The sequence below is a fragment of the Anser cygnoides genome, chromosome 19 (assembly GCF_040182565.1).
Source record: "Anser cygnoides isolate HZ-2024a breed goose chromosome 19, Taihu_goose_T2T_genome, whole genome shotgun sequence".
Taxonomy (NCBI): domain Eukaryota; kingdom Metazoa; phylum Chordata; class Aves; order Anseriformes; family Anatidae; genus Anser; species Anser cygnoides.
The window spans coordinates 10,468,285-10,486,076 of NC_089891.1; the positions used below are offsets into that span (position 1 = coordinate 10,468,285).

General features: G+C 50.6%; 1 protein-coding gene across 2 annotated transcripts in view; it reads left to right on the forward strand.

Moving 5' to 3' along the window:
* Positions 1–17,792, forward strand: part of MAP2K6 (mitogen-activated protein kinase kinase 6) — a 57,857-nt gene that overhangs the window by 20,323 nt on the left and 19,742 nt on the right. For both annotated transcript variants that reach the window (XM_048064506.2, XM_013179104.3), the window contains exons 2-11: positions 1,630–1,696; positions 3,031–3,079; positions 5,470–5,583; positions 7,107–7,226; positions 7,970–8,086; positions 8,534–8,585; positions 10,628–10,755; positions 11,432–11,509; positions 12,372–12,511; positions 15,263–15,308. In XM_048064506.2, coding sequence (XP_047920463.1) covers positions 1,630–1,696; positions 3,031–3,079; positions 5,470–5,583; positions 7,107–7,226; positions 7,970–8,086; positions 8,534–8,585; positions 10,628–10,755; positions 11,432–11,509; positions 12,372–12,511; positions 15,263–15,308 — 911 coding nt within the window. The remainder of the gene's footprint in view (positions 1–1,629; positions 1,697–3,030; positions 3,080–5,469; positions 5,584–7,106; positions 7,227–7,969; positions 8,087–8,533; positions 8,586–10,627; positions 10,756–11,431; positions 11,510–12,371; positions 12,512–15,262; positions 15,309–17,792) is intronic.

The following is a 17,792-nucleotide window of genomic DNA, read 5'->3' on the forward strand; positions in this document are numbered from 1 at the left end:
TTAGCATCCTGTTGGATACAAAATGCATTTGAGGCAGTTTGGGCAAGACATGGTACAGCAGGGGCTGCTTCTCAGCTGGGCCTTCTGGAGACCTCTGTGTGCAAGAAAAGTAGCAAAAGGGTCAAAGAACAGCTCCGCTAGCTGTAGAAATTCCTGCACTTGTTTTTACAATTATTTGTACTTCCTTACAGACCAGCTTCTACCTCTTGGAAAATCTGAGAGCTGTTCCTCATGCTTCTGAGTGGCCCCACATCTTTTATTTTGTCTCTTCTGCGTTAGACTGGAAGCTCTTTGGAGCAGAGAACTTTTTGTTTTGTTTTGTTTTTTTTTTTTGCTTTGTAAGTTTGCAGCTCTGCAGATTTCTAATGACAATAGCGAGCGTGCACAGTGGTTTCCAGTAAATGCTTTTCCCACGAGGTGTCATCAGCTGGGTTGTAGCAGCCTGTCCCATCCTGGAATTGCTCTTTGCCAAACGGAGCGAGCACGATCTTGTCTTTTGGAGCAAATGTTAAAGGAAAAAAAAAAAAAAAAGAAGGTTGGCAATCTGAATTGACTAATTGCTTCAAAAAGGTCATTTTCAGTTCTGGGTGCTTGCGCTTTGATCTAGCACCCCTCCGGCACTGGGATGTGCAGACATCTATCGACCTGGGTTTGTGTCAAGGGGAAAAACAAACCCAAACATGTATAGGTGAAGTTTGAAGGAGAGCGTTGGGAATAAAGAGTAGAGCTCAGGCTTAAAAGAAAGACAGTAATTGATATAAATTGTTAGGCTGAAAATGTTTAAAGCCTAAATTAGCCGCCTGTGCCTTTTTTTGGGGACCAGGGATTTTATTACACGCTCAACCAGCCAGATGTTTACCTTGGGGTTTTGGTGACATGACTTATGTTTTCAGGTTATTTTATCCATGAATCCAAAACCCCGTGCTGAAATGTGGCTGTATATGTTTAGTCATAAAAAGGTTCTTGTATTTCTCTAGTCTGCCTGGCTCTTATGTCTGCCGGCTTGGACCCCCTTTACAGGAGAGCCTGCATTTGAACTGCTTCAGAGCTTGAGCTGCATCCAGCTCAGCAAGGCTTGGCTGGTCAGTGTGAACAGAAACAAATGGCTTTGAAGCCTGCAGACTTCATTCTGCTGTATTTTTTGCTGGGTTTGCACAACTTTAATGGCCAGGAGGTGAAACGTCAGTTTAAACAGAATCAGAATCTAGTTCGGGACTTTCGGATTCAATCTGAGAAGGATTTTTAATCCTGCCAGGGTTTGCAGTAATATATCTGGAATGGTTAAACTCTGTCTAAGAAACATTTTAAGGGATCCTACATGGGTAGGGCTGACGAAGGAGAAATACCTTTCTTTTTGCATTTTCACATGGCCTTTTCGCATGCTAGGACTCTTGCCTGTTTTCTGTACCAAGCTGGCAGCCAGACCTTGCAGGTCTAAATGAAGCGTTACTGAACAAAGGCACTTTATGTTTTGAACTCTGTGCCCTGAGTCTACACCACCAGCCTGGCCTGGCGTTTATGTTAAGTAAGGTCAACAAATATAGACAAGCTGCATTTTGCAAATTAAAACCAAAAAAAAAAAAAAAAAAAAAGGCCTTTCTTTAATTCTGCCTCTTTCTTGTTTCGCAGGCAAGAAGAGAAACCCTGGGCTGAAAATTCCTAAAGAAGCATTTGAGCAACCACAGACAAGCTCCACGTAAGTCGCCAAACACTGAGGGAGAATAAAAAGAAAACCACGAGCCCCGGCTGCCTTCCAGTGCCTGCGCTGCTGGGGCCGGGCCGGTCACAGCCAGCACCCGGGGCTCGTCCTTGCAGGGCCGGGATAACGGGAACCCTTCGCGAGGAAAATGCCTAGGTTCATTGTGGCACCATTGGGGAGGATCAGAATTAACAGCCCTTGGATTTCTTCCCCAGCTGCACCTCAGGGGTCTCCGTCCATCACGCTCTACCCTTGGTCCATGTCTTTGCTGCTTTGTGATGTGCCGAGGAAAAGGAAAAAAAAACCAGGGTGGGCACCTGGTTTTAACCCACGTGGCACTTCTGCCACCCAGATCGAGTCTGAGAAGCAGCTGGTCAAGGCAAAAAAAGGAGCCCCTTGCCTACATATTCAGCCCTGCAAAAGAAAACCTTGTGTTTTTAGGGCATTTTTTTTTCAACTGTGAAGGCTGCAGGTATCAGAGCTCACCTCCATGAAGAAGCTCTGTAGCTGTGCACTTTCCACCTGCCCTCACATGGGAATAATTTCAGGCTGATCACCCCATTCCAGAAATAAAATAGCAAAACCCCAGGTGTTCTCCTCCCTCCCTCCTGCCCCTCACAGCCCCAGCCCCATCCCGCTGCCCCTGGGTGCTTCGGAGCAGCAGCTGTTGGGTGCACACCGTGCTGATGCCCAAGCCTCCCTTTTGGGGTTTAGTGGGGCAGGTCAGCATGGACCCCATACCTCGTGTCCAGCAGAGGAGCGTGGTACGGGCAATGTTTTTGGTAAAAACAACCAATTCTGCAGTGCTGGAAATGAGGGGCTCCCCGAGAGCCCCATCCCTGGGCAGCCCCGAGCTGACACCTTCCCTGCCCGGGGAGAAGGGGGAGGATGTGGCGAGAGGCTGAGCCCTCCCCATCTTGTCTTAGCTATTTCTGGAAAGGATTAACGGAAACCAGGTTTTGCTTTTGACCTTTATGCCCACTTAGTCCATATTTCATGCAGGCTGACAGAGATTTGGTGCTTGTCACCTCGCTTGCCTTGCCCAAGCGCAGGCTGCTGAAGGAACAGATCTCTGGGTTCCTGCACAAGGGATTGGATGTGAGAAATGCCAGCTCCAGCAGCTGCCTTCCTGATCCCTTTTTGGGGTGACTTTGTGGATCTTGGTTGTATTTATTAATCCTGCAAAGCTAGGAGACCATTAGGCTGCAAGGGCTGCCAGCTTGCACCAGCAAGGGGATGGACAGGGGTCTTTGGGGGTTGTAAATACTTGTTGAGGGAAAAATTCACCTTTTAAGGAACATTTCACATCTCTTCCCTTTTCTCTCCTGCAGGCCACCCAGGGATCTAGACTCCAAAGCCTGCATCTCTATTGGTGAGGAGGTAAGACTGGGAGTGACGATGAGAAGAAGACCTTTGGGGACAGGCGCCCGTCCAGGGCTGGCTGCTTCTCCACGCAGGCTGCTCTTGGGATTGCTTCCTTCTTAACTGCAGCCAGAACTGGGGAGGTTGACAAACACCGGCTATTTACAAAATGTGGCCCATTTTGCATGAAGCGGGGGGTAGATGCTGGATGCATGGAAGCTGAGAAGAGCCAGGCTGGGATTTTGCTCCTCCTGGTTTTTGTGAGCCCCGCGAGCCACCTCCAGCCCTGGAGAGCCAACTGCTGGCTGCTGGTGGTGCTCCTCCAGCAAGGGCTGTCCCCAGAGCACCGGTGGGCAGCTGGCTCTGACCTGCTGCTTGTCCCCCCCCTCTCCGATGTGCCCCCAGGGGCTTGCCCTTTGCTTCCCATCACACCGGGGGCTCCTTCAAGTGTTCCACTTCGGAGATCCCTGCCCTGCCTGAGGTGCAACTAATCCCCTGGAAATATCCGTTGCAAAGCGAGGGGATTACTAGCATGAGATCTTACTCTCCTTTGCAGTTGCTCTGCTGATTTAAAGCCTTCGTCCAAAGTATTTCCCTTCGCTAATACCGAAGGCCTTCTCAAGAGCCTGACTCAGGGTAGATCTTCCTGTCCTGGAAGCAAATCCTTCTGACAGCATGGAAAGCGGTCCACCTGATGCTATAAAAACATAGCAGGAAAAAAACAAAACCGAGGGCAGCTATTTTGATAGGAGAAAACGGCACAGCAGAATTTAAAAAACACTTTAAAGCCGGGTAATAAATTTATTAGGTGCAAAAGATAGACCTCGGTGTCAGCAAGTTAATTTATGAAGTGGAATACTAACGCAGTGGCGTTTTATGCTGTCTATCTTTGGATGCTTTTCTTTCATTTTGGACTTTGTATTTTCCCTGGCATGGAGCAGGGGCTGGAAGGTGGAAAGAGTGCGAGATGCCTCTGGAGCAAAATGGTGCAGCACCAAGGCAGAACAACTGCCTGCTGCTAGAGCAAATCCAAGAAAATCATTTCTCCCCTGCAGTCCCAGGGGCGAGGAAAGTCCAGGAGCTCCAAAACGGCTCCGTGCATGGAGGCAGAGAGCCCGTGTTGGACGGTGCGGAGAGGCAGTCTTCTAAAACACAGAGCTTGGTCTTTTTTATGGATGTGGCTATCTCGGAGAGACTGATGTGTCAGGGCTTGAATGTCCTGTGGGCTCAGTGCTTACTTGTCCAGTCTAGTTCCTTTAGGATGCGCTCCTCTCTTCCACCAGCCTTCCTCCACTCACCCCAATCCCTGGAGAACGCCACTTTCCCCTTCTCCCTTTAAACTTTGCTGCTAATTTTATGGGTTGCCCTGAGAGAGTCGAAGTGCCTTCATGGAGAGGGTCCCGTGGAGCAGTAGCAGCAGTGTCAGAGATGCTCAAATCAAGCAGAAAATGTTCGTGAGGGCTCCTTCAGCAGGCAGCAGAGCCTGAGCGCACAGTAACGCAGTGTATGGGCCCCGTGCGCTGCAGCCCCCCCGGCCGGCACAGACCAGGCTGCAGGATTTTTCTGCTGTGCAGGCAAAAAAACGGTGTGGGATTATGCGCCGTGAATCAGTTCATTATAAGCCGCTTCTTTCTGGAGGATGATTGACTGATGTGGTTGCGCGTTCAGCAAACAGAATGGCCGGTTTTAGTAGCAAAGGCATGTTTTAAAGATCCAAAAATAATAGTAAGCAAAAAATAGAGCTGCTGCACAATATCGCGGCGTGAAGGGAGAAGGGGCAGGTTAAAATGCAGGGCTGCAAACAAAGTAATCCTTTGTGTAAGGCCGGGAGAAAGAGATCTCCAGTGCTAGATGAAATAAATCCTTCGTGGCTTAAAAATGGGGCGCACTCAGTATTTGGCCGATCTGCAGGGATGCAGAAATAAGAATTTACGGGCCTTAAGAAAAATTGGAGATACTTCCATGATTGTTTGGGGGAGGAGAAGGATGGAAGGAAACAAACAAAAAAAAAAGAGAAAGAAGGGAAACTGAAGGTGATTCCCAGGGGAGAGGCTGCCGGGGCGCTCTCCATCCCATCTCGTGGCGAGGCTGAGGGGTGGCTGGGTGCGGGTGGCTGCAGCACCCTGCCGAGGAGCACCCTCCCTGCACTCATCCTGCTCAGGGTGCTGTCCGTGCAGGCTCCCCACTCATGCACCAGCCCTTTTCAGAGCTCTGCTAATTATTTCAGAGTAGTTAATCCTCCCGTCAGCTCCTGAGGGCCATGGGTTTGTTTCCAGCCTCGTGGAGCAGGCTGGGAGGGGGATGCAGGGGGATGAATTCACGTGCTCAGTGGGGTTGGATTTGGGTTAGATTTGGGGTGTGTTTTGCTCCTTGCGTCTGCCTTCTTGCTGACCGGTTCCTCCCTGCAGAACTTTGAGGTGAAAGCCGATGACCTGGAGCCCATCTCCGAGCTGGGACGAGGTGCGTACGGGGTGGTGGAGAAGATGCGGCACATGCCTAGCGGGCAGATCATGGCAGTGAAGGTAGAGTGAGCCTCCCGAGCTGCTTTCTGTGTGTTCGTTGTGTGTGGACGCCCTCTGCGCCCTCGTCCCTGCGCATCTCTAATCTTGCTTGTTCTGACGCATGCCTTTACCGAGATCCACTTCTTTCCAAGTGGAATCCTCTTTCTACACAGGGGCAAGGAATGCCGAGGTGGATTTGGGCCCTGCTGACCAAAGAAAAGGGATGTGTTCAAAAAGTGGGATGCTCAGTGTGTTTCCTGCATTGTGCTGTATACAAACATATTGTTCTTCTGTGTCTGCATATGCCTGATTTTGCCAGGATTTTAGAGGCTATATGCCATCATTTTTTAATCATGCATATTTTTTCTAGCATGGATATATCCTCAATTCAGGGCTCTGCACAGTAACTGTAATTGTAAAGAGGACTGTACTGTAAATTCAATCGTATAAGATCATTTTCTTCAACTGGGACTTTTTTAATCTCCTTGGAACACAGAATTATTTTTTTTTTTTCACATTTTGTCTGCTGCAGTGGGGTCTTGATTCATGACGGGTTTGTAGATGCTATTATGAAAAGTTTTCATAACAGCAGCTTTGACTCATAAGCTTGCAGCTTAAGGAAATAGTCATGGGAAAATTTGTACCTTGGGAAAGGCCAGTTTTCACAGGGCTGAATTTTAGCTCAAATTTCCTTTCAGAATAAGAAAAAGGCAAAAAAAAGATGCAGAGCTGGAAGCCAAGAGCAAACTGAAGGGAAATTCTTAGCTCCTCTGTTATGGCTGGACCTTGCTGTGGATGCTGGGATGTGTCTCAGGGCCTCCATGTTCTGCATTTTGTCTTCTCGTTCACCAAACTGCAAAAGACCTCTCTGAGCATGACGTGAAGGGGGTGCGGCAGGCACATTCGGGCTTTTACTTGCATCTGCAGTGCTAAACGGTGTAACTCCATCACTTACCGACCTCAAGTGTGTTTGGCCAAAGAGCCTGGATATGTGCGTGCCCCATATTGAGTTGTGCTGTGCCTGTTTGTTGTGCTTCCCAGCTGAGGGGCTGCAGGTATGTCACGTAAATGACATCTCTTCCCCAGGAGACTGGGAAAAGTCCACTTTCCAAAGCCATGAGGCACACATGGTGTTGGGCTGCAGGGATGGAGCCTTCTCTCCTGACCAAAGCTGCTGATGTACACAGATGGATGCTGAGGCTCCAGGAGCCGTGGGTTCCCACCAGCCTAGAATTCGATTCCCTACTCCTTTCTGCTCTCCCAAGCCCCAGCGACTTTTGGCTGTTGTAAAAAAAAGTGGCATTTGCCACGCAAAATCCCCTTCGGTTTGGGCTGAGGTCAAAAGACCTCTTCATCCTCCGTGGCCTTCTGTGGCACCGCGGTGCCTGTGCTTGGGATGCGCCCATGGCAAATAGGGATGATAAAAGATAAAGGCACGATGTCAGGACATGCTGGGCAGCACGGCACCGCTGCGGTGGGTCCCTGCAGCAGCAGCGTGCTGACAGCCGTGCTGACAGCCAACGCTAAACTGCTTTGTGTTCCAGCGCATCCGAGCCACGGTGAACAGCCAGGAGCAGAAGAGGTTACTGATGGACCTGGATATCTCCATGAGGACGGTAGATTGCCCCTTCACTGTCACCTTTTACGGGGCACTTTTCCGAGAGGTACGGCATCCCGGAGACCGGCTGCGCTGCCCTGGGGGGCTGGATCCCCTCCCAGGCTCTGAATTCCCCTGCCTTCCTCTGAATCCAAGGGTTTGATCTGGATATGAGACATGGTAGAATTTGAATTTGCTCAATCCTGGCCTAAGGGCTGTCGTGTGCAGTTATTTCGTGGTGAGCGAGGAGTGGCACGCTGCCATGTGAGGAAGAGCTGAGAGCATCCGAGCCCCTGTGCTGGGACACTGGGGCTTGGTGGTGATGGGGGTGGCTGGGTGCCGAGGACGCCAACTCACAGCCTGGTCCGTTTGTGTTAATATTGTCCTGACTTGCGATGAGAAAGCCACATGGAGAAAAAATGTGGAAAGGTCTGGAGAGCACGATTTATTGAAGAGGTTTAAGCCCAGCCCTGCAGAGCTGAACTTTTCCTGGCTGAGCATTTGCTGAGGGACCTGAGCACGTAGGAACCTCAGTCCTGATAACTTTCAGGACTCCGAAATCACCAGGACTCTGCTTTGGGATGAGACAGCAGAAGATGCACTCTAAGTGGTAGGGAAGGTGGACAGCACTTAATTCCAGCTGGGGAGGAGGGAAAGAGAAAGCCCAGTAGAGTTTTGCTGAATAACTTTTACAAGACAGGGAAGAAGCAAACAGGCCAGCAAAGGGCAAGTGCCAAAGCAGACGTTTGTACACGAAAGGCAAGGATGGTCCATTCCAGTGGGCAGATGTTTGCTTTCTTTATCCTCCAGGGAGACGTGTGGATCTGCATGGAGCTGATGGATACCTCACTGGACAAGTTCTACAAACACGTCATTGACAAAGGCCTGACGATTCCTGAGGACATCTTAGGGAAAATAGCTGTCTCTGTGAGTATTAGCGGGGCGAGGGGGGAAGAAAAAGGGTGTTTCTTTTCTAAGCCAGGTCCTGCATGACCCAGCCTCCCAGCAGTATTTGTGCTAGGAGGAGCATGGTCCACAGGCCAGCCCACGTGGACATTCCTAGGTGGCTTCTAGTTTTTGGTTTGGGGTGATGCTATTTATAAGCCATAAATACCCCCAAATGTGCCTGTACACCCTGTAATTGAGAGGCAGCACTGTGTGAGATGTGGGGAGGTCCCTGCAGCTCCTTTGCCTTCTCAGTCGGGTCCTGGTGCCCTTGGAGATCCCTGGGGACCCGCTGTCATCTCGGGGTGCAGGACGCACGTAGTTCCTTCCCTCTGAGCAGGTCCATGAGGATGGGGGGTGAAGCCAGCGAGTGTTCCCTCCCCGCTGTGGTGCTGCCAGCTGTGATTCACTCTAGGTTTGTTCTTTCAGATCGTAAAAGCACTAGAACATCTACACAGTAAGCTCTCCGTCATCCACAGAGGTAAGAGCCAGGCACGCAGCCGTGGCCGTGCCGGTGTCTGTCCGTCCCATGCTCCGTGGTGTCAGTCTCACAAAGGCTGACCTTGCAGCCAGGCACAGGGCTCCCATATAAAATCCGCCCATATAGAATCAGCCTTGGACAGCAAAAATATTCCCCAGTGTCCCACGACCAGCAAAAGCCATGGCAGAAGGCTGCTGACTCCATGCTGGAGCTGGAGTGGAGGAGAAGTGGGCTCCAGCCTGATGGTGTTGGCAGAAAAGGGCAGTTTCCCGTGCATTACATTTCCCTAATCCATGGTCTAAATCCATGGTGTGCTTCAACACCTCTGCAAAATTAAAACAGACTTTTCCTTCTGACTTCGGTGCGCTCAGGCTTTGTGCAGGCTTCTCCTGGAGCTCAGCAGCTCCATGCTGGTGTGCAGTGGGAGGCAATTCCTTGCTGGCAGGGATCTAACCATCCCCAGCCCCTTCTGTGGGCTTCCCCAAATGCCGGCGGGGCAGAATGGTTCAATACCGAAAACAGCTTCAAACGTAGTCTTGAATACCCTCCTTAAACTCTTCTGACATTTTTCCCATTTTGGATCTCAAATACGCCATGAACACGCTCAGAAAAACACATTGCAGTGTTGCTGCTTGGTACCTTTATTTCTAAAGGATTATTTTCAATTTGTTACGAGGAGGAAAAAGCCCTCTCCGGAGTGTGGCTGTGGGGGGAAGGAGTGTCCGAAGTGAACAGAGGTCAGCTCCAACAGGCTGTCATGTGCTGTAGGTCCTGCACGTGGCTGGGGACTGAGTTCCTGCCTTCTGTGTCATTTGCAGTGGGTGGAAAATGCTGCTCAGCTTCTGAATTTCTGTTTTCTTCTTTGATTTCCACTGAAAATTGTCTTATTTCAGGATAATAACAGGTGGGTGAGGATCTCAGATACCTGAAGCACTTGATTGCAAAGCGCTGATTAAAGAGTAGATGTTAATGAACTGTAAACCACCCAGTGCTAAAGAGCAGGACTCAAAAACAGCTTCTGGTCTCCCTCAGATGGTGTTTCAGCACTTATAATTAATCCTTTATCACATGTAGGTAGATGGCCTTCTTGCAGAAGTGACCTCTTATTTCTGGGTGTCAACAGGGGAAGGATTGCTCCCTTTTGAGGCTCAGTCCTCAGATGAGAGAAGGGTAGCCTGTGTCGGGCATTTAAATAGCTCAGCAAATGGGCTTTGTGCTGACATTTCATCTGGGAGTAGCCTAGCCAGGAAGCCCCTGTATGCTCTGGCAGATATCACTTTTGACTTCTTTCTGTACCTTAATTTCCCTTGCTGATGGTGATTATAACCGCCTTCATGAGAATGATGCAAATGCGAATGCACCAGGGATTATAAGGCCGTGATGGGAAGCAGATAAATCTGGCAGTAATAAATAGATGAGACACTGGACTGATTTCCATAAGGTGTGGAGCACCCACACGCCTGCTGCTGTTCTCATTGCCTTCAAGCTTGGTATCCTTAAAATTAGAGGCCACTTCTGAAATCTTGATCCTTGTCTCAGTTTCCTGCTCCCTTCTTCCACTGCAATCCTCACGGCTCTTCACCCTTTCCTGCCCATCTTTTATCCTTTTCCCCATGTTTTTTTTTCCTTGTGCTGGCAAGAGAGCAGCTTCAGCTGGGGACTCACCGATGCTTCAGGCTTTCAGATGTCCCCAGGAGATGGCCCCAGCTCTGCCAAGCTGTTCCTTGTGAGCACTCTGATGGCCATGGCCATCCCCAGCTCGCCAGGACATGGTGGCTACACGCAGGGTTACCTCCCACCCCCCAAATCAACGAGGGGAGCCTACAAGTGAAAGGACAGTTGCAGGACATATGACAGGCCCACGAGGCAGTCACCTGAACTTGCAATAGCCACAACCGGCCGAGTTTCTGTCCTATATGGAGCGCCGGGGTTTGCATGGGCACCTTTGGTGCCCTCTGCTGATAGGAAGCTCTTTGGCTTTTTTTGGCTTGGCGCAGCCGCCCATGCATGACAGTGACTGTGGTATGTGTTCCTTCTTGCAGATGTAAAGCCCTCTAACGTGTTGATCAATACACAGGGGCAGGTGAAAATGTGCGATTTTGGAATTAGCGGTTACCTCGTTGACTCGGTTGCTAAAACCATGGATGCGGGATGCAAACCCTACATGGCTGTAAGTTGAGCCGCGGAGAAGCCGCTTGTGAAAGCTGCTGCAGGGCAGCCAGAGGAACATGAGCCTGGGTGTCGGGTCATCCTAAAGGGGGAAGGATCAGCCACCAGCATGTCCCGGGGCCTCATTTTGTAAGACGTATCCCTGAAGTTACTTGTAAAGGGGTAGAGGGAGGAGAAGGATCTCACGGGTCAAATCAGGTCTCCTGGGCACGGCTTTCTGCTGCCTTATCTCCTCCCCGTGACCTTGGGAAAGGCTTTGTAATTACTCCGTGTTGAACTTTTGCTGTTTGCCTTGTGGGGACAACAGGGTTTTCTTTCTGGGAGAAAAACACTCCTTTGGACTTGCTCTCTGCGAAGTAGTCGCACGGGGTGAACACGGTCCTGGAGATTCAAGGCTTGTCACCTCCTTCTTGCCTGATGTGCTGGGTCAGCTGCACCACCACAAACCCGGTGCGGGTGCCATCTCCTTCTGGTGACCCATTTCACTGTCTGCCCTTACTGGCAAGGATGTAGGCTCGATCTGATGCCAAGATGGCCAAGGGAAGGAGCTGGCAGCATGGGCTAAGCGGCCCTGGCCTGACACCCATGAAAGACCCCTCTGAGGCTGGTGAGCCCTGGGTGCAGGCATCACACTGGGTCCATCCCTGGTCCTTAACTGTCCTTGTGTCTCTTCACAGCCTGAAAGAATTAACCCGGAGCTGAACCAGAAGGGGTACAGCGTCAAATCTGATATCTGGAGCCTGGGGATCACAATGGTAGGGCAGTCTGGGAGCTGGCAGTGTTGTTGGGGTGTTGGGTGTGGTTTGTGGATTCGTTTTCCTCCCCGTAGCACCCTGGCACCGGTGGTACTGGTTCCCTGGGAAGGTGTCAGGGTTGGAAGGGGCACACAGCTCTGCAGCTACCAGCGAGCTTATTGCGGGGTTGAGGGGAAGGCGGACGGAGCTGCCTTGCTGGCTTTGATGTGTCGGCGTGGCAGGACTGGTCTCCAAGGATGTCCCACCCTTGGGACACCCCCGAGGCTCTGTCTGCGGCTGTCCCTGGGGCTGCCACCCTGCTGGCGACAGCCCCGCTGTGGTGGCCACAGGCTGCCGGGAGATGGCAGCATGGGCTAAGGCGAGGGCATCCGGCACCGCGCGTCTGTCTGTGGAGCAGGTTGGATTTCAAACCTGAAAAAACATCCCAACAAGTCGCACTTAGCACAGTCCCTGTCAGAGGAGGGGGCATCGGTGGCATCTCCCACACACCGGTAGAAGCAGTGTTTAGGGGGAATCCATCTGCTTGCCATTTTATAGCACAGTGACCCTTTGCAATATGTATTTTTTTAAACTTCTAACCCCTCCCCAGTGATATCCAACAGGAGGGCAGCAGGGAGGATTGGACATGGAGGCTGCTGGGCGTCCTCAGGCCTGCCCTGTTTGCTGGGGGAGGTTAAACACAAAAGGTTTCCTGCAAGACACCACTGTGGCCTGGTGGGGTGAGGAAATGCCACGTGTTTGTGCAGGGCCCAAAAAACCGCACACGTGGGTGGGTAAACAGGCTGCCAAAATCCCGTGGAGTGGCAAGGTGAGCCCTGGGGTGTCTGCCCCCGGGACTGAAGCATGGGTGCTGTCTCCCCAGATCGAGCTGGCCATCCTGCGCTTTCCCTACGACTCCTGGGGGACGCCCTTCCAGCAGCTCAAGCAGGTGGTGGAGGAGCCGTCGCCGCAGCTCCCGGCAGACAAGTTTTCGTCGGAGTTCGTCGATTTTACCTCGCAATGGTAAACCTCCCCCGACCCTGCTGCCCTGGCCCAGCTGGACCTGGCCCTTCTGGCCCTGGCCATCTGATGATGAGGAGGGCAGGTGCCGGTGGCCTCCCACAACAATGTCCCTATCCCCACAGTTGTCCCCCACAGTAGTTGGGACAGCCTGATATTTGTGAAGCAACCACCCCTCTTAGGGCAACGGCTGGGCCTTCGTGTGGTGGCCAGCAATGGCTGGCCTTCTCTGCTTGAGGCCCAGACTCGGTGATTTGGGGGACGTACAGGAAGAAGTGAATAAGAAGGATATCTCAGCCAGTCGTCCCCATATGAATATCACGGCCTGTTTGTGGCAGGGTGGGGAAGCTGAGCAAGGCTCAGGAATGGCCACATCCTCCAGCACCCGGGCCCTGAGCAGCCCCTTGTGCCACCCCGCTCCCGGGGGACGCAGCTCCGAGGGCAGGCCCGGTGCAGAGCTCGCCCCGCGATGGCCCCGACTGCGGCTGTCCCGCTGCCGGGCCCTCCGGCTGCTGCTCCGCTCTCTCTGGGACTCGGAGCTGGAAGCAGCGGGAGAATTTGGCTGCGTCGTAGGAAAAGGGTTGGAGCAGATGCGCGCTGTCTGGAGGCTGGGAGTGCTGCATGAAAGCGCAGGCTCTCCCAGCACCCGAGGAGACTCGCAGCTGCCCTCATCATATGGTTCAAAGAGAGCTGGCAGCAGCCCCGCGGCTCCTGACTGCTTCTCCCTCCAGCTTCCCTGGAAACCGCCTGGGAGGCGTTTTTATTTTCCAGGCGCTGCAGTGCCATCTGCGGCTTGCCAAGTTGGCAGGTGGATGGTGGTTTGCAGGGTAGCCAAGAAAGGACGGCAGATCGACAAATACAGAAATGTGAGACTGTTCCCGAGCTGCCAGTGTCAGGGCCTGGAGTCCGGCCGGCTCTGCTGTGACCCAGGAAGGGGATTATCAGCCACTCCTGCCCAGGGACTTTAAGTACCGACGCTCAGATTCTTTGGAGTCTTGTCCAAACATGTTTTCGAGGTCCCTGGATTTAGCTGCACGCCTCTTTACCGCTTCGTGCTGGGGAATACCTGCACATGCCCACACTGCTCTGTGTCTGTCAGAGGTGGGAGCTGGCTTGGAAAAACCATCTCACATAATGCCCACCATTTTTGCAAGGCCCACGCTGAGATTTTGGACCAGCTGCCTTTCTCCTGTGCTGCTGGCTCACTGCTTGTTATTGCAGACTTGCCTGTTTGTGCCAGGCACTCTGTTGTTCCCCACTGAACAGAGGCATAGTTTGCTTTTGCAGACGCAGTGTCTTGCAGCTATTGCCTTGGGTTGATTTAGGATTAAGATAGCCACAGCTGTTCATGGTGGTTGCAGTGAGAAGCATGACCCTACTGAGCAGCACTCGTATCTTGAAAACTCATGCTTTGGAGGGTACGTGGCAGATTCTCTCTGTGCAAACTCTGTCATCTAGGATTACTGAAGACCCCTAAATACCAATGGAGTTGCATGGAATCAGAGGAGCGAGCTTTGGCTGCATGTTGCACTAGTTTTGTGGTGTCAGAGTCCGAGAATTTCTTCTGACACCAAACCAGGTCACGTCAAGTCAGTGTATCAAGGCTAGCTGCAATTCAAGAGGTCGCAGGGTGAACACACCATCTGCTGTCTGGGGCAGTGAAGCTGCAGTGACCTGTCTGAGCTAGCATCAGATCTAATATGGCGCTTTGTTCCGGAAAATTTACATGAATTTCAGTAATTTGTCACCAAATTTCCTGGTATTAATAACCTCGGAAAAAAGGTTTTGTTTGTAGAGGTTCTAAATTAAGAGGATTATATCCAAATCCTGCTTCTGGACATGCCCAAGCTTAAAATTCACCTTAGCATCTCAGCTTGGGCTACTTTTGAGCTCAGAGGATGTGACACATCCCGTACCTCCAGTTCGGCAATATTGGCACGTATCGTTACTAGGTTCCTCTGTTCATTCACAACATGACACTAAACACGAGCCCGCTACACACAGCAAGCAGGAAATATCTATTCAGTGTGTGTCCTCCGCTTCCTCTGGGCTCCGGCAAATCCCAGCAGAGGAGCGACTTATCATCACCGAGGTTCTCACTTTTGTTTTGCTCAGTGTGACACCTTTTCCCCGCCACCGACGTGTACGTGTGTGAAGATCTTTTCAAGTTGCTCCAAGTGTCTTTCCCCTAAATACACTGTCAGGAAGTGAGTAGAGATTACGTCCTGTCTTTTAAAAACTATTTTCTGCTGGAGGGAAACCAAAATAACTTCCAGCTACAACCCTCCAGAGCCATCTGTTGTAGGAGAGGAGAAAAAAAGGATGTCCCATGAAACCGTCCCCACTGATAACAGCACGGTGATAAACAAATCGTTGTACACATGCTTCGGAGCCGCTTGGTCAACTCTCCCAGTCAGAAACTGGAGTCTGTATCCATTCCTTTAGTCGCTGACCTACCAGATAGTACCCAAAAGACCGATTGTGCCCGGTCCCCAGCAATAAGCAGTGGTATATAGGGTATATACACTGGTATATAGGGTGTCCCTGGATCTGTGGCCTTGTGCTCACTGCACTGGTGTACCCAGCGCTGTGTGCCAGCTGGGGCCTGTGTGCAGGCTGTGGTGGCTGGGGGTGTCCTCGAGACCTAAGCTGTTTGCTTAACGTGGATGAGTAATTTAACTCACTCTACAAGGACTTGAAACCTTGCTTAAATTTTATAAAGAATGTAACTTTTTTTTTTTTTTTTCATTAAAGCTTGAAGAAGAATTCCAAAGAACGGCCAACATACCCAGAGCTTATGGTGAGTGTGCCTGGACTAAACAATGTTTTAATGTATTGGTTCAGAACACGAGATGCTGAAGACAGGGTTTCCAATAGGGAGTGGTGATTTGGGATACTCAACATCTGAATTTTCATAACAGATACGAGAATCCTGGCACTTCAGTGTCTTGGGAAGGTGCTGCAAAACAGAGATGCTCTTGGAGATCAAGTCAATCAAATGCTATTCCAGTCAGATCAAGGGAAAAGAAACTGTAAAAACAGTGAACATATTTGCTAAGGGATAAGAATGAGGCTGCAGAGAATCACTTAGCAAGGGTAAAATCCTCCTCTGGAGTTTGTGTGATGGCTTCAAACACTGAAGCCAAATGCTTGCAGCACGGATGCTCCACATGGGCTGCAGGAGCTGAGTGGTCTGCTAAGCTTCATTGCCATGGAGGAGACTTTTTGGACCGGGTGATTCCTGGATGTTAGGGACAGAGACAAGTCTGTGACTAATAATTCCGGTTATTGAATTTTGTCTGCTGCTTAGAGACTGTTTGCTGTGAGCACGCCTAGGACAGAGGAATAACTGAGGAAGAAAATGCTGATAAAGACTCATGACTGGGGAAATGCAAAGCACTGCAGGGGGTCGAGGTCAGATGCACTTAACTGCTGATGAACTTCCAGCAGTGCAGACACTGGCATAAACTCAGGCACAGCTCTAGGCTGGAGCTGGCAAGAAGAGGGTCTAAGATGAGATTTTTCTGCCAGATATCCACGGCTTCGTGGCTAGTCTGACTTTCTGGTGTTGATCCTGATGCTCCTAACAGCTGGTGCTCCTAACAATCTGGTCCCTTTTTTACTGTCATCTGGTTGACAGCTTGCTAAAGGGAGTCTTCTGGTTAAGGGGTGGAAACTGCTGCAGAATATCCTCAGGCATCGGTGTCTTCTGCCCCATAATTGTAGGATGTGTGTGATGCCATCCATGGGGTCAGCTTCATCGCTGCCTCAGTCTGTGTGCTTGGAGGTGTTGGGACCTCTGTGGTGTGAAAGCACCAGGGTTTAAGGTGTTCTCTGGCTGCAAGACGTGCTAGAAATCCACACACCTTTCAAAAGTGAGTTGTAAGCAATAAATGATTCCTGTGGCATTTCTTGCTGGGCCCTGTCATACAATTAGTCTATATATAGATCTGATTTACACACAGTTTGCCCAAATACTGGTTTCAGACAAAGGGAGGCCCGAGGTTTATGGCTTTTTTTTTTCTTCTTCTTTTTTTTTTTTTATTATTGAATAAATACGTATATATTTTAAGCATATTTCTGAAATTTGCCAAATGGCCTTTTATCAAAAAGGTTCACCGGAGCAGCTCCGTCTGTTGCAGCATTAATACCCATTGGCAAGCGAGTGCATTTCTATTGAATTAGGTTCTTGGATCACCTCTCCAGAGTATCTCAATGCTGTGGTATTTTATGGCTGACATGAATGTTGTGAGGTCCTGTGGTTGAGGGTTGCTGTTTTGTTGTGTTTTTTTTTTTTCTTTTCTCCTCCTCTCTCTCTTATGGCATTAAGTTGCGGTACTGGATTGGACTTGTCATTTAGACCAAGGCTGCTCCCTTGCTTTCCTGTGGAATTGAGGTTTCTCATGGAAAATATGACGCTATGCTATCTTGAGCATCAGGAAAACTGATACCGGTGCTTAATTTCATTTAAAAACCCACTTTCCCAGGTGAAGTGGAGCATGAAACTACTGCAGGGCTTCTCTCCGGTGGTCTGCACGTTGCAGGAGCAAGCAGTGCCCACCCAGCACGGGGCATTTTGTGCCATAACCAGCCTCAGCCATTGCGAAGGGGTTGGGTTCACTGAGAGGCAGGGCTGGAGGCCACCACTGCCACTCATGTCACGCTTGTGGGTGCATCCAGGCTGTGGTAGCTCTGCTTTGGGTGTGAATTCGCTGGGTGTGAAGGCGGTGGCATCTCGCTGGGGTAATGATACAGCAGGCCGCTTGGGCCGCTTCTCTGAGAGTTATTCAGGACACTCCAATTCCCGTGACTGTTTGACCCAGGGAGACCTTAAATTATGTCTGGATCCTTGCCTCAACCCATTTCAACTCTATTTCCCACATAATTGTGCTTCCTTTTCCTTGCTGCTGTGTCTTTGGGTTGCTTCCCGGCTGCTCAGAGCTGCCTCTCTCTTCACCGGATAACTTTCCGCTCGAGCCCACCTTGGAAAGTCTCTTTTCTTTGCCCCTCTCCTCCCTCCATGTGGCCACTGCTATAAATGACCTTTGAGATAGCCAACCCTCAGCGACGGGGGGTGGCAGCTGTGAAAAACCCTGTAAACTACAACATATCTTTAAAAATCTGGCTTGAATTGAGAGGGTCAGGAACTAAACTGAGCTTTCCCGGCCCGCATATGGGAAGTACAACAGCATTTTACACACAGCAGAGCTTTGCCTGTGAGCCCCACAGAGCCCCAGCTGCCATTTGGCCCTTTCCGACACCCTCAATACAAATAAATGTAATT